The 21,373-nt window shown below is 46.0% G+C and overlaps 1 protein-coding gene across 7 annotated transcripts in view; it reads left to right on the top strand.

Moving 5' to 3' along the window:
* Nucleotides 1–21,373, top strand: part of SMC5 (structural maintenance of chromosomes 5) — a 314,964-nt gene that overhangs the window by 272,183 nt on the left and 21,408 nt on the right. For all 7 annotated transcript variants that reach the window (XM_078772122.1, XM_078772124.1, XM_078772121.1 and 4 more), the window contains 3 exons: nucleotides 526–645; nucleotides 3,159–3,338; nucleotides 4,587–4,682. In XM_078772122.1, the coding sequence (XP_078628248.1) occupies nucleotides 526–645; nucleotides 3,159–3,338; nucleotides 4,587–4,682 (396 nt within the window). The remainder of the gene's footprint in view (nucleotides 1–525; nucleotides 646–3,158; nucleotides 3,339–4,586; nucleotides 4,683–21,373) is intronic.

The following is a 21,373-nucleotide window of genomic DNA, read 5'->3' as shown; positions in this document are numbered from 1 at the left end:
AATACAATTATGGGTACATTTTAAAACCATTTCTTCATGAAACTTTGTCGATGCAATCAACAAGTTTGTGCTAGCTCTTTCTCGTCGCATATAAAGCCACTATCGCCACAGCCTTACCAATGCCATTCTCCATAATTCTTCCCTGTTATTTTTTTAATATGTAGTATTAAACTTTCTGTTGATTGTATATTGTTTACATATACTTATAACTGGTGGGTATATGCCTGCCAAGGCTGGGTGAAGGGATGGAATGAAATTTCATACGATGGGAGGACAACAGTTAAGTGTTTCTTGATGCTCTTATTTTGCAATTACAAAACAGGCTGACGAGGCCCTTTTTCGATGCAGAGAAAAAAAACTCTTGCACTTTTACAATACCCTCTCGCTATATGTTTGTAATTTTGGGTTCAACATTTTAAAACGATAACATCTTTACTGCCTGCATTAAAAAAAAAATTTGAAACATTTTATCCTGGTGATGTGTATGAGATGTAAGACCTTTTCCTTGCTTTCATTTGGGTACAGGCAAAGGAGAAATGGCTGGCACCGTTGCAGCTGCTAGTGGATGGAATAAACAAAAAATTTTCTTCATACTTCGCCAATATGAATTGTGTCGGACAGGTTGATCTTCACTTTGAAAATGAGGTAATTGCATCTCACTGAGCTTGGAAGTGTGCGGAACATTTAGTGGGAACGTTTTCAAAATCGATGATTGTGCTTGGAACAGCAGAACTTTTTTTTCTTTCTTTTTTTTAGGTACAGGATGATAGCGTTTTAAATGCTTGTACATTAGACAAGACTTGTCCCATTAGACAAAACATTCAAGGAGTGTTTATAGTATTTTGACGTATTGATAAAATAGATCGTTATCAACACATTGTACATGTATTTTTCATCCAGTTTTATATTTGAATTAGAATGAAGAACTAGTCTTGCTTTTAAAGGCGTAGGCCTCGCCATGCGAGGCTGCGACGGCAGACAGGTAGAACGATGGATAAAATCAACAGGACGTTGATTGACGTACACAAACTACCATAGGAAACGAGAAGAATCTTGCGTTTTGGGCATTAACCATTCGTCTGAAAAATATCAAAAAGCTTGTATATTGGTAATATGCATTTTTATGTTTCTGCAGCTGAAGATCAGAGGCATTATGTTTTAAGATTTGAACGTGCATCTGTCCGTCCGCCATCGGTTTTTGTTTTATTAACGCACAGGTTGTAAACCTGGTGCGTTATAGCGTTTGCCTGGGAATTTCTGTCTCTCCAAAAGTGAAGCTCCGTTTCTGTCGCTCAGATGTGTAGCCAGTTTCTGTCGCTCAGATGTGTAAACATGACGTCATCAAATCTATATTTAGGCTAACCATGGGCTACCCCTTTGGCTGGTACGCGGCCGCTCGCTAGTACATAATATAGGATATATTTGTTATATGTTATGTTATAGGATATATAGGATATATGTTATATGATATAGGATATATATAGGATAGGTTATAGGATATATATGTTATAGGATAGGAATATAGGACCCAAATGACCCAGAGGACCCAAATGACCCAGAGGACCCAAATGACCCAGAGGACCCAAATGACCCAGAGGACCCAAATGAACCAGAGGACCCAAATGACCCAGAGGACCCAAATGACCCAGAGGACCCAAATGACCCAGAGGACCCAAATGACCCAGAGGACCCAAATGACCCAGAGGACCCAAATGACCCAGAGGACCCAAATGACCCAGAGGACCCAAATGACCCAGAGGACCCAAATGACCCAGAGGACCCAAATGACCCAGAGGACCCAAATGACCCAGAGGACCCAAATGACCCAAATGACCCAGAGGACCCAAATGACCCAGAGGACCCAAATGACCCAGAGGACCCAAATGACCCAGAGGACCCAAATGACCCAGAGGACCCAAATGACCCAGAGGACCCAAATGACCCAGAGGACCCAAATGACCCAGAGGACCCAAATGACCCAGAGGACCCAAATGACCCAGAGGACCCAAATGACCCAGAGGACCCAGAGGACCCAAATGACCCAGAGGACCCAGAGGCCCCAAATGACCCAGAGGCCCCAAATGACCCAGAGGACCCAAATGACCCAGAGGACCCAAATGACCCAGAGGACCCAAATGACCCAGAGGACCCAAATGACCCAGAGGACCCAGAGGACCCAAATGACCCAGAGGACCCAGAGGACCCAAATGACCCAAATGACCCAGAGGACCCAAATGACCCAGAGGACCCAAATGACCCAGAGGACCCAGAGGACCCAGAGGACCCAAATGACCCAAATGACCCAGAGGACCCAAATGACCCAGAGGACCCAAATTATATGTATGTTTCTATGATGATGTATGTTTTGGTGAAAGTACATAATGTGAATACTAGTAGCAATTTTACAAAAACCATGGCATAATTTCAAATCTTGACCCGAGATGATAATTATGCTACATCATAATTTCCATGTGCCAACCTGGGCGGAATCCAAGTGGATTCACTTGACTTGTTACCATGATAAATTGTGAACCACTGAAGAGATTTCAGCCAAAGTTACCACAGGTATCGACTGTAATACAAAGATGAACTGATTCAATTTTGGGTTCAACAGGTCAAATGTCAACGGTCATGTTCCCTTTAAATCATTTTGCCCATGATAAATCAAGTTAGAAGGATCTGATGCGGTTTCTGTTCCATTTGTATATTTTCTCTCTGCATGATGCTTTTGATTGTAATGTGGCCTTTGATCAAAATTGAACTTAACAGTGGGTTGACATGTAATGCAGGCAGAGGGATATCCATTGACGCACATAAAATCATTGAATTGAATGAATGAATGAATGAATGATTGATTGTTTTAAGGCCATTTTTACCCGCTAGAGTGGGGCTTAGCCTTGCGGGCCCCATGACCTCATGGTTCCCTTTTTGAGGCAATGTTTTTATGGCCGGATGCCCTTCCTGACGCCAACCCTTAGTCGCCTCTTACGATGCGCAGGGATACTATTGAATTGCTGAAGAGAAATTGCATATTAGACCATCCGTGGCAATTTGTCTTGATCATTAATAAATGTGCAGTCTTGGGTTGGTGTAGTTGATGTACTGACTTGCTTTCCCACCAGGACATCAGCCATTAAAGCATTCTCTGTTTGTTGTAGGAGGAGTACGACACGTATGGGATTCGTATTCAGGTGAAGTTTCGTAGTGCCTCCAAGCTCCAAGAGCTTACACAATACCACCAGAGTGGTGGTGAACGCAGTGTTTCTACCATGCTTTATCTTTTGGCTCTACAAGAACTCAACAAGTGCCCCTTTCGGGTTGTGGATGAAATCAACCAGGTTGTTCACTTTTGTACATGTTACGAATGTGCTCATTTGGTGCAGCCGTACATAAGCACAAAATGATCTTAAAATATCTTGAAACCCAATTTTTCGTTTCTTTTGACACTTTTTTTGGTATTGGTTCTGCATGATGGTTTGGTTTGCATGGTTTGCAAACAAACAAACAAACATGGTTTGCACACAACATTGATCTGTCGGGTCTGGGTTTGATTATCAGCCTCACTATGAAGTGCCAGTTTAGTACTTCACACTAATCACATCAGTGAGTGCACTGTCCCTCAGATTGATGTTAAACTGGATATTCACCTGCTGGCATTTCCTGGTGGATGTTAAAATCCCTCTGTCATTAGCAAACTGCAGTCGAGATATTGTCGGAATCCGGAACAAATTCCAAATTCGTGCCCAAATCGGCTACAGTTCAATGTCAGGCTTGGTCAGCCAATTCATGGAAGACTTGGGTTAAATGTTCCCTCTCGGCTGACACCCACAAGATGAACAAAATTGTAGTAGCAGTAGTAAGTAGTAGCAGCATTAATCATTCTTATCATCTCGTATCCTGAGAATGTAACATAGTTTGTCCCAAGTCGTATGAATGTTGTGGTCGAGGAGTGGGGGGAGGGAGAGGGACATAACCTGTTCAAGAAACGTTGTTTCATTTAAGAACTAGAATATAAGACCCGTCGCTTTGCTGATCGAAATACCAATCTGTACTGTGATGGCTAATCTATGAAAAAAAAAGGATTCCTGGGAGATCCTGCTCTCCGTGCAGGGATAACTCTAGTCACGTGTTGGCATTTGCAGTTTTGAGATGCGTGTCCATGTACCCATAATAAAAATCTATATATATATATTTTAAAAATTTGGGGGGGGGGGGGGGGGGGGGATCACAAACACTCCCTGGAGTTACCCGAATCCACCGTAGTTGGATTTATTGAACTCAATTCATCCGTTCTCATGTTATAACACGACAGACAGACACGGCTCTTTTTATAATATAGATAATGATGTAAAATGTGCATCTGTGTTTATGTTGAGCAAGTTGTCCAGCTCTATTTGGGTATAATTTATACCCAGCTCTGTGTATAAATATTAAATATGGATTTCCGTTACCAATTCTGACCTTTGAAGAAAGACAGACGTGCATGAAAGAAACCATATTCTCAATTACAGCTGGAAAACTTGCTCATTTTCATATCATATTAACTCTTCTCATTATTTCATCTTTCCATGATTTCTTCTTTATAGGGTATGGATCCCACAAATGAAAGAAGAGTTTTTGACATTATCGTCAACACAGTTTCTATAAACGAAACGTCACAATATTTCTTCATCACACCAAAGGTAATTTCATTTATCTCCTGCAGATAGGGAATGTAACGTTCATTGCACATGGGAATAGGTCATCTTCTCCACCTTTTGTTTGTGCGTTTTATTATATTTAAAGCTCTGTTAAACCTTCCATAAGAACAAACTGGAATGAGAAATGCTGTACCACAAAGGGGTGTGGGCTGAGCCCCAAGTGTTGTTCTCCTTTTTGGGGTCACTGTTCTTCTCTGAGAACAGATCCTTCTTGGGGTATGTTCTCAGATTTTTTTTTTCTGCCTTGTGGAATGATATTCACTTCTTCATGCTCCAATTCTGCATGTAAAAAAAAATACAGATGCTTTGTGTCTCCTTTTTTACCTCCGCCACCAAAGGTGCACGGAGGTTATGTTTTCACCCCTGTCTGTCTCTTTTTATTCTGTCAAACTTTTATGTCTTTGTCAAACTTTTAATTCTGTGTCTATCTGTGAGCAGGATATCTCAAAGTTATGGACGGATTCGGATGAAACCTGGTGGTCAGGTTGAGTGTGTGAAAAGGACGAATCGATTCTATTTTGATGAAGATCTGGATCCGATAATTTTTAAATTTGATTCTTCATCTTTGAATGATAGGGCCAAAATGATATATAATCGGGCCTTGAAATTCACTGTCCCAACATTCGCGGGTTCCGTGTATTCACGGTTGATAAATTGCAACCTGCTTCTACATTTGCGGCCCGTGTCCCGCATATTCGCGTTTTTTTCGCTGGCACATAAAAAATATTTTAGCCACGCTATACACGAGCTTTGCGATGTTTGACCATTCACACTGTAAACATGACTTCACGGGATGTCCCACCATTCACATTGTAAACATATCTTTGTCGGATGTCCCACCAGCTGTGTAACACATTATCCCCAGCAAGTAAGATTGAAAACCCTCTACAGCATCTATTAGTGCTACTAGCGGCTGCACCATATGGCATCAACCGAGATGTCGCACAATGAAGACGCTTCACCGCATCCACCACCTGCAGCGTGACATGTTATGCCCCACGAGTTACACAATGAAAACACTCCACTGCATGTATTAGTGCAATTGCCTATCCCCTTTTCCCCAATGAAATATTTCCCCAATGAAAATGAATCATTCATTCATTCATTTCTTTTCCCCAATGAAACAATTCCCTGACATTTGTGGATTTTCCTTGACATTCGCAGAATTTTCTTCAACATTTTCGGATTTTCCTCTACATTCGTAGGATTTTCCGTGAATCGGGAACGTCCGGGAACCTATCACCACTTTTCCCATTTAAACAATGCCCCCACATTCGTGGATTCGACATCTGTGGCATTTTCCAGGAATGTATCCCTTGACTGAATGAATGAATGAATGATCGTTTTAAGGCCATTTTCCCCGCTAGAGCGGGGGTTAGCCTTGCGGGCCCCATGACGATCATGATTTCCTGTTTGAGGCAATGTTTTTATGGCCGGATGCCCTTCCTGACGCCAACCCTTGGTCACGCTCTTACAATGCGCAGGGATACGGTGTACCTATTCTAAATCGGGGTACACACCGTGATCATTCATCCCAGCAAGCTGGTACTCGATTTGCCGACCTCGGAAGGATGACAGGCTGAGTCACCCCCCTGGCGTTAATTCAGCGATCGACCGGGATTCGAACCCAGGATCCTAGGATCCCAAGCTGGCACCCTAACCGCTCAGCCAACACCAGGCTGTATATCTGTATATCACAATATACCTTGACTGTATATCACAATACTGGATCTCAAAAAGTTGTGGACGGATTATGACAAAACTTGGTGGTTGTTGGGTAGGTGACAAGAACAAGCCGATTAGATTTTGGTTCAAGTCCGGATGCAGATCCGACCTATCAATGGGATACGAAACTTAAACTGTTCAGCCTGGCAGAAGTATGCGCTCTACCGAGTGCCGTTCTAGTTTCAAATTGTAAATAATGGCAAAATATTTTCATTGTTATTTAATTTTGCTCTTTGGATTTTTGCATTAGCAGCTGATTTCTTTGGCAAAATTTCCATATCCATACTTAGTTGTTGCTAATTCAAAAGCGCCATTCAAAAAGTTCCAGAAATAGGCCATTTGTTGGCACCTGAGAGCCATCATATTTAACTTTTTTCTTGTTATAAACGAGCATGTATGCTTGTTTTATTGCATTGGTTTCATTAATCTGCCATTGTTTTGTTGCAGATTATAATCTACTACATCATATAGTTGCCAAAATTTAGCTACAATACGACTTCAATTATATGCAAAGAAAGTGGCAGCTCCCAATAAATCCACAGACACTGTATCGTGAAGGTACTCCCTCATTTTCTGCAGTTGTCGAATAGGCAGCTGACATAACATCATGACAGAAATTCCTTGATGATGACTCCAGGTCATGGTTTTTTTATATACAGTATATACAAATGGGTGAAACTCCTTCTGTATAGCACGGAACTCCGTATTTTTGTATTCCGTATTCATTCACTCCGTATTCAAAACGTTCGGCGGGATTTCTTTGGTATGCTTCAAGCGTAAATGTGGAATGCACAAACCTATGGTGTATAAGTGCAGCCTTGATTGCTACAGATATATTTTAAAAACATGAGCGATGTATAAGCACAGCCTCATTCGCTTCTGAAAAAAAAAAAAAGTGCGGATGGTGCACAGGCACAGAATACTGGCTGGATTGCTCAATGCCTCGAAATAATAAATCAGGTTATGTACTGAAGCCAAAACATTGCTATTGCTGATGTGCATATAAAATACTGAATGTTTATATAGCTTACATTGATTACAATTCCACTGGACCATAAATAAATTATCCTATAAATCAGAAGGCCTGAAGCCTACACAAACTGCGTCTCAGAACACGTGTGATGCCAATGGGCTGCAACCTTTCAACATTTGATGATGCTTTTAATAGTTGCTGTTGGTCTTTTTTACACTGACAAAAGTTATAGGGAACTGATGGCAATTGTGAACATAACACTTCTGTTCGGAACTGTTTTACCTCACATCCCGTGGAGCATATTATTTAATTGCCTTTGCCTCTTGGAAGGCAAATCCAACTGAAGGAATCTCAGTTCCTTCCACCAAGCTCGGAACAAGTGTGTCCACCCTCAGGAGTCAGGAGTGCCAGGAAGCACCATCTCTCCACACTCAAGGCTACACTCTCAAACCAGTCTCCTTCCTCCAAATCCTGGTGGTGTCTGGTCAAATCCGTTTCTGGTGTTTGTTTCCCCTCCATCCCCTCCCTTACCTCAAATGGCTACACAGTTGACACCGCACGTGACAAAGCCGAATGCCTCAACTCTGTGTTTGCCTCAAAATCTTGTGTCCCAAACCAATCTCTCTCTGTTCCCACCTCACCCAGTCGAACCCAACTGCTCCTGGACTCTGTGTCCTCTCCTGGCAAGGTGGAGAAGTTTTTGTCAAACCTCAACTCTTGATTCTGCAACTGGACCAGATGGCATCAGCCCACGTGTCCTAAAATCCTGCTCTGCCGCTCTATCTCACCCTCTCTTTTGCTCAAGGTCATCTGCCAGCATCTTGGAAATCAGCAAACATTACCGCTTTACACAAAAAAGGTGCAAAAACAGATCCTTGCAACGACAGACCAATCAGCCTGCTTGCTCCCAATTATCAGCAGTCATGAAATCCATCATTGCTTCAGATATCAAATCCTTCCTCTTCTCCAATGGCATGATCTCCGGTCATCAATTTGGATTGAGACCAGGTCATTCTACTCTGGACATGTTGCTTCTGCTGTTAGTCTGGTCTGTTAGGGGGATTTTAAGGGGGGATTGTGCAAATTTGTCTACAAGCATGAAACTTGGCACACTTGTAGTTTGTGACCTGCTGAATTCAAATCTGCCGGGAGCCAAAGCCAATTCTCAATGGGAGCGCCATATTTGACACTTCAAAATGGCCGCCACTCAAAAACTGACTTTTCCGTTACTAGCCAACCAAAAGTCACATAATTACAATTAAAAGCACTTTTCTAGGGTTTTGGACCTCACTGATTCTAAATCTGATGTCTGTTTGACAGTAGCCTTGACAGGGATCGCCAAATTGGAAAATCCAATATGGCCGCCGGTGAATATTATAATAAATTTTGCATAACTTTGACACTTAAAGTCATAAATCAGGAAGTAAAACAAGTAAAACCAAGAGATCAAGGTATCCTTTATTGATCAACAAAATCAGGCTAATAACCATTAAGCACTATGTTAATATTAATTAATTAATTTACATATATTAATAGTAAATCAATCAATCAATAAATGTATCAATCATATCACGTGCTGTGACTGGTGTCACACTGATTCATGAATTCTCATTGTTCACACATCCACCTTCGCATTTGCACAAAATTGTGCAACGAACGCCAGCTCTGCAGCACTTGCAGTTCCCTGTGCATGACTTCGCACAGCCACACTGCAAAAGGATGGAACAGGCCTTGCTGCTGTCCTCAAGGGTTGTCCAGAAGGGCAACCACCCACCACTGCTGTCCTTGTGCCACCCCCAGTCATGGAAGTCAGGGATGTCCTGGTAAACAGACGTTGCCTGACTCCAGAAGAAGCTGGCCTGCAGCATTGCTCTGCGGATGTGTTGATATAGAGCAGCTTGTGTTGGTGGTAAGGCCTCTAGTGTCTTCTTCCCACTTGTGAAGAGTCGAAGCCTAGCCTCATTGACTCTTTCCAGACCACAGCCCTTGCTGTACATGACTACAACAAAGCGCTCTAGAGTGCGCATGTGCTGGGACTGTGGGCTGAGCTCTTGGGGTTCACTGGTGAGGGCAACAAGGGTGTCCGTCAGTCCTGGTGTGCTCTGCCAGGCTGACCAGGCTGACTTCTTACCACATCCCAGGAAGTGTGACACAGTGTCACAGCCTGTGGCCGCGTGGAATAGTGGCAGTGCCAGGCACGTTGATGGTCCCAGCTGGGCAGAGAGAGTGTGGATAGGAATGTCACGCATCTTCTTCCCACTGCCGAGACAGACCCACAACTGGGACAGCCCAAGTGATGAAAAGAAGTGAATGGCCAGGATGACCACATCACTGTCGACTGTGCGCACCAAGGCAACCTGGTGGCGCTGCTGTGCTGCATGGGCAAGATGGAGCAGTATCCTGGTATCAGCCTCAGTGTGGTTACATGGCTGAAGACCAGACACGTCATGTTGTTTGTTGGAGAGAACACTCTCCTTGTTGGTGCTGAGGAGAAGTCTCCCACCCAGATCCTGCTTTACAAGCTGTGCACTCAGGAAGGGGAACAGTTCCCTCTTGTTGTCAGTATTCTTGAGGAACCCAGTGTTCCAGTCCTTCTTTGGAATACGGGTCTGGCCATCCCCAATCCTGGTACATGGGCCTAAGCCACGACGATGGTGTGTCAGGGTTTTGAGGTTGTCCTCTGGGTAGGGGTCCCAGACAGCATCTACCCGTGTGACAGTTGGAGTTACCTGTGACTCCACAAATGGCACCAAATGCTGTGACACATAATCAGTGAATGTGTGTGCTGAGGTCGGCCGCACCATGTGAACAACAGCTGCCATGTCAAGTACCACAACTGTGGCTGCTTTGGCTGCAGCTGAGCGACCAGTGGATGCCTTTAGGTGCTCTAGAATGTCCGACTTTTTGCCAGACCTGAGTGATCCTTGGTTTGAGAGACTCTGTGGTTCTCTCTGATTCTCATACCGGAAGAACTCTTCCATGTCTGCATCAGGTCGAGACTGCAAGGACAGGAAAAGCTTGGTTATGAGGGAAGAGTTTCTCTGAGCACTGCCTGATGTGCCTCCCTTTTTGGTGGTAACAGGGCGATTGGCAAATGTGAGGACATTTTGGCGTTTGAGAGTGTTTGTTATTGGCAAAGTGTCCTGGTCTAGAGTCTGTGTTACAAACTTGGCATGCAGATCTTTTCCAAGGTTAGGAAGCTGGGCAAGCGATGCAACAACTTCATCTTTCATGACCTCCTGTGTGTGTAGAGCCACAAGCTCATGGCCATTGGCAAAGGGATTACCTAGCTGTTCAGCTATCTCCACAAATGACAGAACATCTTTCTTGTACTTAGTCTGCAAAGCACTTGCTTCTTCGTGATGGGTAGTGCGTGAGCTTGCAGTGTCCAACACAGCCTCAAACTCCTCGATACATCGAGAGCAGTCGGGACCTGCTAGCATGAAAAGAGTGAGGGCCTCAGGGTTTTCATACAGACCAACTGCACCACCATGGGCCTGAAGGTTCTTGTTTGACTGCTCATGAGATTGGTCCTTGCCAATGAGGCTGAACTTGTGAGGTGACCTCTGGACAACAAAGTTCCCCTTGAGAAACTCAGCATACAACTGTGGGTGCTTCTCAGGCAAATGGACCATATCCCGCACATGCCCTGGTAGCCAACGAGCATAGTTTGTGTGGTCCATCACATGGAACCAGGAGCACAGCTCATCACAGACCTGCACATACAGCAGGAAGTCTCCCTCACGGAGAGAAAGGATGAAGCGGCACATTAGGAGCTCCAGGTCCACGATGGTAGACCAGAACATGAACATGGGATTGTGAGTTCTGGACCTTTGAGCCCAGATCTCTAGAGACTCAGGTGGTCCTTCAACACCAGAGCAGTAATTGGAGTATGACTTCTGTCTGAGGAGATACAGACCCATGACAGAGACCTGGTGAGCATAGCGAGTGCGCTTTATATGATGCGCATGAAGCACAGACTGGGCACGGCCAGATGTGAGGACCTGGGCCTGAGTAAGAATGTTGCTCCACCCAGAGTCCCGCAGCAACTTACCAATCATCTGGTGCAATTTGTCCTCTATGTGTAGAGCGCCCATCATCAGGACCAGCTTATCTTCCCCCATTGTGTCAGGGAATGACCACTGCAGCTGCTTAGCGATGGCATACAGAGGCTAGTCACCACCAAGCACAGGAGTTTGACCAGGGTTGAGGGCCTCTGTGCCTTGCATTGTGAGATGCATTGCATGTTTCATCATAGAAGGTGTGGCTGCTTTGTCAGTGAACAGAGGTAGAACCCCTATCAATGCCTTAGGCTTCACAGAGTCATCACTCATGAGTCGGGAGTTGTAGCCTGACCAGGTGATAACTTCACCTTCTGGCAATGTGTCCTGTTTCAGCACTGTGGACACATGTGCCATCCAGGACTCATCCTTGAATTTGGCTCCATGTAGCAGATTATGAGATGGCCGAGAATTGAGATCTGGAGTACATGGTACATGCAAATCATTGCTTGAGAATTCAGCTGGCTGAACCACTGTGTAGGATTCAGGAAGTTGTGGTACAGTAGTGTCTGTAGGATCCAGCTTGATAGAGGGTCGCTGTACTCCTTGGTTGTCCCAAGACAGGTGGTTTGTCACACTGATTGCTGTCCCATGGAACTCATCATGGGAGAAGTTACCTTGGTTGCTGCTATCCAAGTTGTCTACATCAAAGGTCACGAAGACCCCACTACGGATGTTTGTGGGCAGCACAACTCCATCCTGGACAAACTGTTTGACGTGTGCTCGTGCCATGGATCGCCTGATCTCCAAGACACGACTGTAAGACACAGAAACCCCAAAGGCATTGGCATTATTGATCTCTTTCTTCCGCCTACCCTCACCATGCAGCTTGAGGCCCTGGTACAAAGGGAAAGGGGTCTCATGTTCTTTGTTGTGACGGATGTTGCTGGACTTTGTGGCATGATGTGAACCACTGCAGGTATTATAAATAATCTGCTGGGCAATGGCGCTTGCAACTCTTGCCCTGCCTTGTACCTGCGCCTGCAACTCCTCATTGCTCTGTTCACGCAAGATTGAGGGGCCCTGGAGCAGGATGTTGAGGAAGCTTCTCAGCTGTCCAGGGATGGGAGATGTCAGGGAATCAGAGGCAAAAGAACCAGTAAATGGTTCTTGCCTCTGGAGACAGCATTTCCTAAGTATTACTGCTGCTCGCATCAACAACAAAGCATCATCCTGACCTATCTGGGACTTATGGGCTTCAGCTATTAGATCTCCAACTTTCTGGTTGCTAGAGATATAGACTTCCTTGCCCTGGGAGAACTCTGTCGACTCAGGAAGCAGCTTCAGAAGATACTCCTTGAACCGTGTGGCATGTGGTTCCCTGGTATCAGAACAGGGAATTCCCTGTTGCTCCACAAGTGTTCTATATAACTGTCGCAAAGCAGACAGTTTGAAGACTGAGTCAGAGTCCTCGACTAAAGCAACAATTTGCGCAATGGCAACTGAATTGAAGTGAGGGGCAGGAGGACCTGCAGATGATCTGCGATCCTCAGCACGAGGTGAGTCTCTCAGGTGCAAGTAACACTGTACATGATACTAAGTGTCACCAGCGTGGGCATCAGCTGCGTGGGCAATCAGTTTGCCCAGAAGATTGAAATTGTTGGTGCTCTGAGCCCAGGTCTTCAAGTTTGTGTCTACATTAAATGTTTCAACTTTACGTAGATTCTTTTGGTCCTGTCCCTCACATATTATGCAACAAGGAGACTTCTGAGGAGCAGAAGACACTGCAAAACTGGACCGTAGTTTCTTAGGTGAGTTTTGGTCACTAGAATCCTCTTTTTCAGTGAACCTTCTCAGGCGAGAGTTACTGCAGTAGGTTCTGCAAACTTTGTGATATTTGGCATTGTGTGTCTGAAGCGTCTTAGCAATGCCCTGGCCCTCATCAAGCTGAGCCCATGACACTTTTAAACAAGAAGGCATGACACCAATGGCTTTAAAACCATTCAGATCTTTCTCAATTGAAGCAAGGCCCTCTTCCGTTGGCGTCTGCAACCGTTCATCCTTTTCTTCTTGGCAGACACAGCAAAGCTCCCAGTTGATGGCATCCATCCTTGCCATCCACCACCAGTACAGCTAGGACTTCTATTCTCTATTCTTCTATTCCCACAGCAGAACGACAGGCACCTGAAATTAAAAAAAAAAAAAATTTTAAATAAAAAAATTAAAATTTAAAAAAATTGTCAAACATTTAAAAAAAAAAAAAAGTGAAATTTCCTGTCAAGGCTACTGTCAAACAGACATCAGATTTAGAATCAGTGAGGTCCAAAACCCTAGAAAAGTGCTTTTAATTGTAATTATGTGACTTTTGGTTGGCTAGTAACGGAAAAGTCAGTTTTTGAGTGGCGGCCATTTTGAAGTGTCAAATATGGCGCTCCCATTGAGAATTGGCTTTAGCTCCCGGCAGATTTGAATTCAGCATGTCAAAAACTACAAGTGTGCCAAATGTCATGCTTGTAGACAAATCTGCACAATTTTTCCCCGAACAGACCAGACTATGTCTCAACAATGGATGGAGGTCCTCAATGCCAAACAGGAAATCAGAGCTGTCTCCCTTGACATATCGCGTGCCTTCAATACGGTCTGGCACCCCGCCCTGCTCACCAAACTCTCCTCTTATGGTATCCATGGCTTGTGGACTTCCTCTCTGATCGTAGTCAACGTGTGGCCCTGAATGGATTTCTCTCATCTCCCCTTCCTGTTCTGGCTGGAGTTCCCCAAGGTAGTGTTCTGGACCCTGTGCTTTTTCTGGTCTTCATCAATGATCTCTCCGACTCTCTGGAAAATCCTCTCTATCTCTTTGCTGATGACTCCACTCTCTGCCGCTCCATTCCTCATTCCTCATCCCTCAGATCGGCAGTCTGCAGCCTCTTTACTCTCTGCAGACCTGGACAAAATCACAGACTGGTCAAACAAGTGGAACATGTCTTTCAACCTTGACAAATGTCACACTCTTACTATGTCTCTCCGAAAAGACCGACAGGAAAACACTCCCATCTACTTTCTCATCAATCCTCTCCCAGAAGTTCTGTCGCTCATGCTTTTGGGTCTCACTATTTGCCATGATCTTTCTTGGGAAAACCACATTTCCAAGCTGGCCTCCAAAGCCAGTCGCCGACTGGGCATCCTCCGTCGTGCGAAGTCCTTCCTTGGCGCACCTGAGCTCCTCACCACATACAAGGCTTTCATCCGCAGCTCAATGGAATACTGTTCCCCACTCTGGGCCGGTGCTCCTGCCTCACACCTAGCTCGGCTTCACGCTGTTGAAACCAAAGCTTTCAGAATCATTGGAATCTCCTGCGATGAAGCTAACTCCGAAGGCCTTTCACTCACTCACCGCAGGCAGGTTGGTGGTCTTTGTCTTCTACCGACTCCTCTCCGGCCTTGCTCCCCCAGCTCTCTCTATGCTGTGTCCCCCGAATATTCCTACAGGTCGCACAAGATCTGCCAGCAACCCTCTTATGGTTAAACTGTCAAAAATCTAGGCTCTCTGCTCACCTTCACTCTTTCAATCCCCTTTTCTCCCGCCTCTGGAACAAACTCCCCCACTCCCTTCAATCCCACTCCTCCCTCCAGGTCTTTAAAACAGCTGTTTACCACCATCTCTTATCTTTCCCCATGCAAAACCTTGATCTTTTCTACCCCCACTAACTCACCCCAGATACTTTTTTGAAATTCCAACTTCTTTCCTGGAAGTCCTTGCAGTGTCCATATGTTTTACACCTCAACCACCCCCCCCCCCCCCCAAGCCCTCTCCCTCCCACAGTTCTCTCGATGTCCCTGCCCTCAAATGTTGTGTTTGTGTCCTTCCCCCTCTCTCCCCATCTTGTCTACCGCTCCCCTTATTTTGTGTTGTATGTGTCGGTTTGACTTTTTGTGTGATTAATCTAATCTTTCACGAGCCTCGATCTTGTATACGAAAAAAAAACAAAAAACTATATATCGGGTTTATAAAAATTTGTTTTTTCCGAATTATTTTCCGATTTCACTCAAGATTTCGACATAAATATTTCGACCATGAGTTCCGATCGTAAAAAAAATATGGAATCAGATTTTGAATATCAGCTTTTAATAAGCCTGTACGATAATCTTGCCAGGAGCCAATCATAGTGCGCCTAATCTCACAGACAATCGGTGTAACAGCGATCGGATGTGAACGGACAGCCATACTTGTCATATATATATGTATATATATATATATATATATATATATATGTATGTGTATGTATATATATGTATGTGTATGTATGTATACACAAAGAATTAAGTTAAGCACCCCTACACAACGAATTAAGGTAAGCACCCCCTAATATATATTCTTTGTGTATATGTATACATTGGCATATATTCTAAGGTATGTGAGATCAAATAATGATTGGTATGACATTAGCAATTATCCATTGATGAAATTGAGTGATCAAAGTGAAAAAAAGTGATTGGTTGAGTCAGTGATCCGATCACGTGGGTCCTACACACGTTATTGACGCAAAGATCGCTAGAGGTCTTCTCAGAACAATGACTGTACGTTAGAAAACATAAACGTCATCCACACTGTCCGTGATGGACCTATAGCTCCATACTTAAATTGAGGTGAAAATATGCCGAAAATTCCCAAAAAATTTCACCTTAAATTATTCAGAATAAAATATTGAAAACGGCATGATTGTTATGTTTTTATGTGACCATAATATCACTTCTCCAGAAAATATAGCAATATCATGGGTATATTACACTGTTTTGACGACAACAAACTTGTAATGTGCGAGGTTGTAAAAAAACGGGGGGGGTGCTTAACTTAATTCTTTGTGTATATGTGTATGTATATATATGTATGTGTATGTATATATATGTATGTGTATGTATGTATATATATGTATGTGTATGTATGTATATATATATGTGTATGTATGTATATATATATATATGTGTATGTATGTATATATATGTATGTATATGTATGTATGTATATGTATGTATGTATATATATGTATGTATATATATGTATGTATATATATGTATGTATATATTGTTACAGACGTGGCTTGGATGTTATTTACCGAGCGGTTTTATGGTATGACCACGTCTGCACAAGTTACCCGATTGTGCCCGAACGTTGACTAGTCGCGCGATGCTGGCTCAATAAGAAAAAGAAGACACCCGGCTGGATTACAATAACACAATACGACACCAATGTTTCGATTCTCAAGTATGTTCGTACGGAAAAGGTTAGATTACAGGGGCTAGAGGTATATTACAGGAAGACAGGCACTTAGACACACTCTTATATTAACCCCGGACAGACGACAGACAAACGGGACAACGGCTGACTCACACGGGGGTTTGATGGCTAGGAAAGGCAGGATCGATGGCTCCAGGTCCTCCTGGGCTCGGGGCAGGGTACAGTACGGTCCGGTCCGGTCCAAAGATGCGGGGAGGTATCGTCGCGCTGGGGGTGGCGGTGGCTTCTCTCTCCAAGCTGAGGCGCATCTGACGTCACATCCGGCGCGGGGCCGCGTATATCCGGCGGGGAGTGACACGCCCTCGGCTCGTTAGCTCCGCCTCGTGGAATCGGCACGTTGCTTCTCATTGGGTGCGTGCGGGGGGGTTTACCAGGCTCCGCCCTTGACGAGGAGCTGACAAGGAGCCCCTTCGTGGTAACCCCGTGGAGCGCATGGTCTGGAGCGCATCGTCTGGAGCGCATTGTCGATGGCGGCGAACCGAGCCGGTGGGAGGACGCACACTCCCCCCCGCGCAGCGCCGTGCCCCTCTGTTGTTGTAGACGGGGAAGAAGATGGGAGGAGGTATGGGAAAGGTCCTAAACTCACTACTGATGCCATATAATCACATTCTGGTGCAACGAAGAGTCATAATTAATGGAAACGAGGCCTTAACTGACATAGAATAAGAATAACTAGGAAGATGTCCGAAAGTTGTCTACGTGTGGTGCGGTGGACCTGGGCACGACATTTAATGGGGGAATAAGGGGAAGGTCGGCTCTACTGATTGTTATTTACATGCAATGGGACTAGGGAATGGGGGATTGGGGAAAGTTGGGGAGTATTGGAGAAAATAGGGGAATATTTACAAGCGGATATGGAGGCCAAATTCCATATTCGCAACATTGCACCCTTCTCTACCCTCGGGGCGTCCCGACCCGATAAATCTTTACCTACTTTAGTGTGGCACGCAATGTAGTTCCCTCTACTATTAACTCTACCCTGAGTGCGACAGTTTTACAGATATTCACAAATGAGTAAATATGTCCCCCTGCGACGTTGCACCCTTCTCCTCACAGAAACACACCCACAGGATAACCGAATCCGGAAAGAATTCGCAAACTACACATACAGCCGGTAGGGAGCATTATTTACAAGATTACGCTGATATCTACACTACGATCCAGGACCTGTTTTTGGAGGAACACATGCAGATGTTATGCATAGAGAGAGCGCGCTTGCCAACATCGATACACCAACCCACGAGTGCTCTGTGGCCGACGGCCTTTAATAACGTGCAGAGCACCCTTCCCGAGCATCAAAAGCACCACCCCACCACCAATCGGTGCAGTCACCATTGTTCAATGATTAAAAATAAATGCGACAACCCCTAACCCTGCAGGTGTCTCTTGCTCTTCGTGTGGCCTTCAGTGGTGTTAATTAACAGTGGTTCACCTTTATGGCATAGGTGCCACGTTGACCCATAGGTCCATCCCCGGGTGGTGCTTGGCCGCAAACGAACTGCGGTCCATTGTGGGTGGCCACAAACATTGCGGTCCATATGGTGTATCGATCCCGGCAGCAAACAGCGAAAGTGCAGGCCCACAACTGCGCAGCCAGCACCTCTCTCTCCTCTCTCTCTACCCCAAAGCCAGATCCTCGGAGGTGGGAGACAAAAGAAGAAACAAGTGAGTAAGGTGGTAAGGGCGCAAAAGTGCACGCAATATAAGGTAATGCACACTGGGGGCACATGGGAACCAGGTGAGACAGGTACGTTCCTATCGTACGCCTCCCCCCCCCCACCAGGTAACCTACATGGCCCCTCCCTTACCCCTTACTGTATCCACACAACACAACACTACCCATAAACATCTACTTTACAAATCAACAAACATCCCTACTGTCTTCCCCGTTCCTCCCATAAACCAAATTCGTCTTCTCTCCCTCCTAACCAATCAAATTTGCCATTTTCAACTCTCATCATAATTTGCCATTACCAATTCATCATCAGTCCCTCCTAGGGAGGGAGAGATGGAATCACCCCAATGTCTCATCCACGTCGTGATGCGTCTCACTAATCCACACAGCGATTCATCTCCTGCAACACAAACAAAGAAAACACAGGTGTGGAGTCATCATCATCACCACAGGTAAGTGGCTGCGTATGGTGCGACAGGTTCATCAATCCTAACTATTTCCTAAATGACTTTAACAACTTTACACTACCCGGGGTCTCTCTCCGGCCAAACCATTGGCCCTCTTACACTATGGGTTCTAAAAACCAATTCCCATTGGCCAAACTGTGGTGCTTTTCAATTTGGGGTCTCACTCCCCCGATTCATCTCCCGGTGCCCTCGCACAATTTCTGGGCTGTGGCGTGTACCTCTCCCAGCGGGTCTACCCACCTGCACACCTCCACCACTGCAGTTGCCTCCGAGCTTACCTGCTCCTTACCCTAACCTAACTACCTGGGGAAGGCCCTCTCGCACTCTCCCCACTCGGTGCCCTCTCTGGCACTGGGCTACCCGGGTCCGTCCTCCGGATCCTCGGGCCCCATCCACAACTCTACCGGCTCCCAGAGCCCACCTGCGGCCTCACCTGGCCGACATCCTCACAGTGGTGGAGTGCCCAACCAACTACACACACTAACAGGCTACACGCCCAGCCATTTCCACAACACTAATGCACCCATCCACAACACCATTCTGCAACCGCACCACAGATGCCAATATCTAACCACAATTTACCTGTACCCTCTACCTAACACTTACACTACCCGCCCCGGGTACTCGTGAAAGGGGTCCACTCTTCCCCCATCCACACCTTCGCACCATGCACACCACTCCGTACCACTTACTCCAACTCTCTCCACACACCTGTACTTGCACACCTGTGCTCTCACACTTGGTGCCACCTGCACCCTTCTCTCCCCAAGCGCATTCGCGCTGATCCACACACTCACGACTCATACACTGCTCCACACACCTGTCCAATTGCACACCTGTGCAATCACACCTGTTCCATCCTCACACACACGGCATCATCTCAGCTAACTACTCCCTTCTGAAACTTGCGCTTCCCAGTCGTCCCTTTAAACTATTGCGCTCCCACGTCATTATCATCCACACTAATCTACCTGCGTCCCCACTACAGGTATCAGTCACTAACTAACCTTAACGTTACCTAAGGTCATCTTCTCTAGATCCCTACACACAATATCCTAACCCACCCGGGCTAGTTTTCACTGCCATACACCCCATAAGCTATTGCTCCTTTGCCCCCCACATGGGAAGGATGGTGGATTTGCCATCCCACCACATCGGGGGTCTCTTACTACCAATTTTGCACATCAAATTTCAACAAATCAAAAATTTGGCCAATCACTGCCCATCATCTGCCAATCACTACTGCCAATCCTTTGCCAATCATCAAATTTTGTTTTTCTCTAATTTTGGGTCCAAAACACTAACCTCATCACCCAGTCGACTCACTAATACCTCTCGGTGCGCCAATCCCTGTCCAAAGCCCGGCTTCGTAAAGCCAAGCAATGGATGCTGGTTGTTCTGTGCCAGCGGCTGGATACGTCCGGCACTCGGTGCAGGGATGGGGGTTTACCCGGGCCGAGATCCCACGCACCATCTCGGCACGGAGCCATCCAATGCCCCGATCTCGACCTGACGGCACGTCTCACCAAAAAGTGGTCGCCATGACGACCCTTTCTATCGGGCTGCCAGCTCCGCCTAGTGGAGCCTGGACGCGGCCGTTCAAAGCGAGGCCCGGCACGCACCGAGGGCCTGCTTCGGCTAAAAGTCGCTCTAACCTCTAACCCGTGTAACGTCGATGCTTCACCTGGACGCTTACACCCCGCAGCCCGTTCCTTGCTCACACATCCAGCCGTGCCCATGCTCCTCGTACCTTTCCTTACACACCCAGGTACACCCATTCCACTCACAGCCTTGGTCACACACCTGACCACCGAACACTTTGGCACACATTCGTTGCTCGCACACCTCACCAATACACCTCTTCGCGCCCCCTCCTCGGTCACCTCCTCTGTGATAATCACAGGTGTGCCCTCATTCGCACACCCAACCATGTGCCTCACCACCAACTCCAGCGTGCATTCCCACTCACGCTCTACCATTCCAGGTGTGCATCCTTCCATCCCAGGTGTCCATCCTCGCTCACCTGTCACAACTAACTCACGCTCCATGTCACTCTCACTACTTTCACCTCCATCCTTGACAGCGCACTCACCCTTACTCTTGACAGCGCACTCTTTCCCCATGCACCTGTCCGTCACACACCTTCCTCGCGCACACTCTCCCGTTACACCCTCTGTAACACTCACCACAGGTGGACACTCTTCCTTACTTCTGACAGCGCACTCTTTCCTCATGCACCTGTCCGTCACACACCTTTCTCGCGCACACTCTCCCGTTACACCCTCTGTAACACTCACCACAGGTGGACACTCTTCCTTACTTCTGACAGCGCACTCTTTCCTCATGCACCTGTCCGTCACACACCTTTCTCGCGCACACTCTTGCGCACACTCTCTGTAACACTCACCACAGCACGCTTCCATGTGCTCCCTCGCACACGCGCTACGACCGACTCACTCTCGCCAGCACACTCACTCCTTGGCACGCACTTTTTCCTCACACACCCCAGAGTCGGACTTTCTTGCACACCTCCTTT

This window comes from Myxine glutinosa, chromosome 2 (genome assembly GCF_964187855.1).
Source record: "Myxine glutinosa chromosome 2, kmMyxGlut1.1, whole genome shotgun sequence".
In the NCBI taxonomy this organism is placed as follows: domain Eukaryota; kingdom Metazoa; phylum Chordata; class Myxini; order Myxiniformes; family Myxinidae; genus Myxine; species Myxine glutinosa.
Note: the sequence above shows the minus strand (reverse complement) of the source record. Positions and strands in the feature narration are given on the sequence as shown.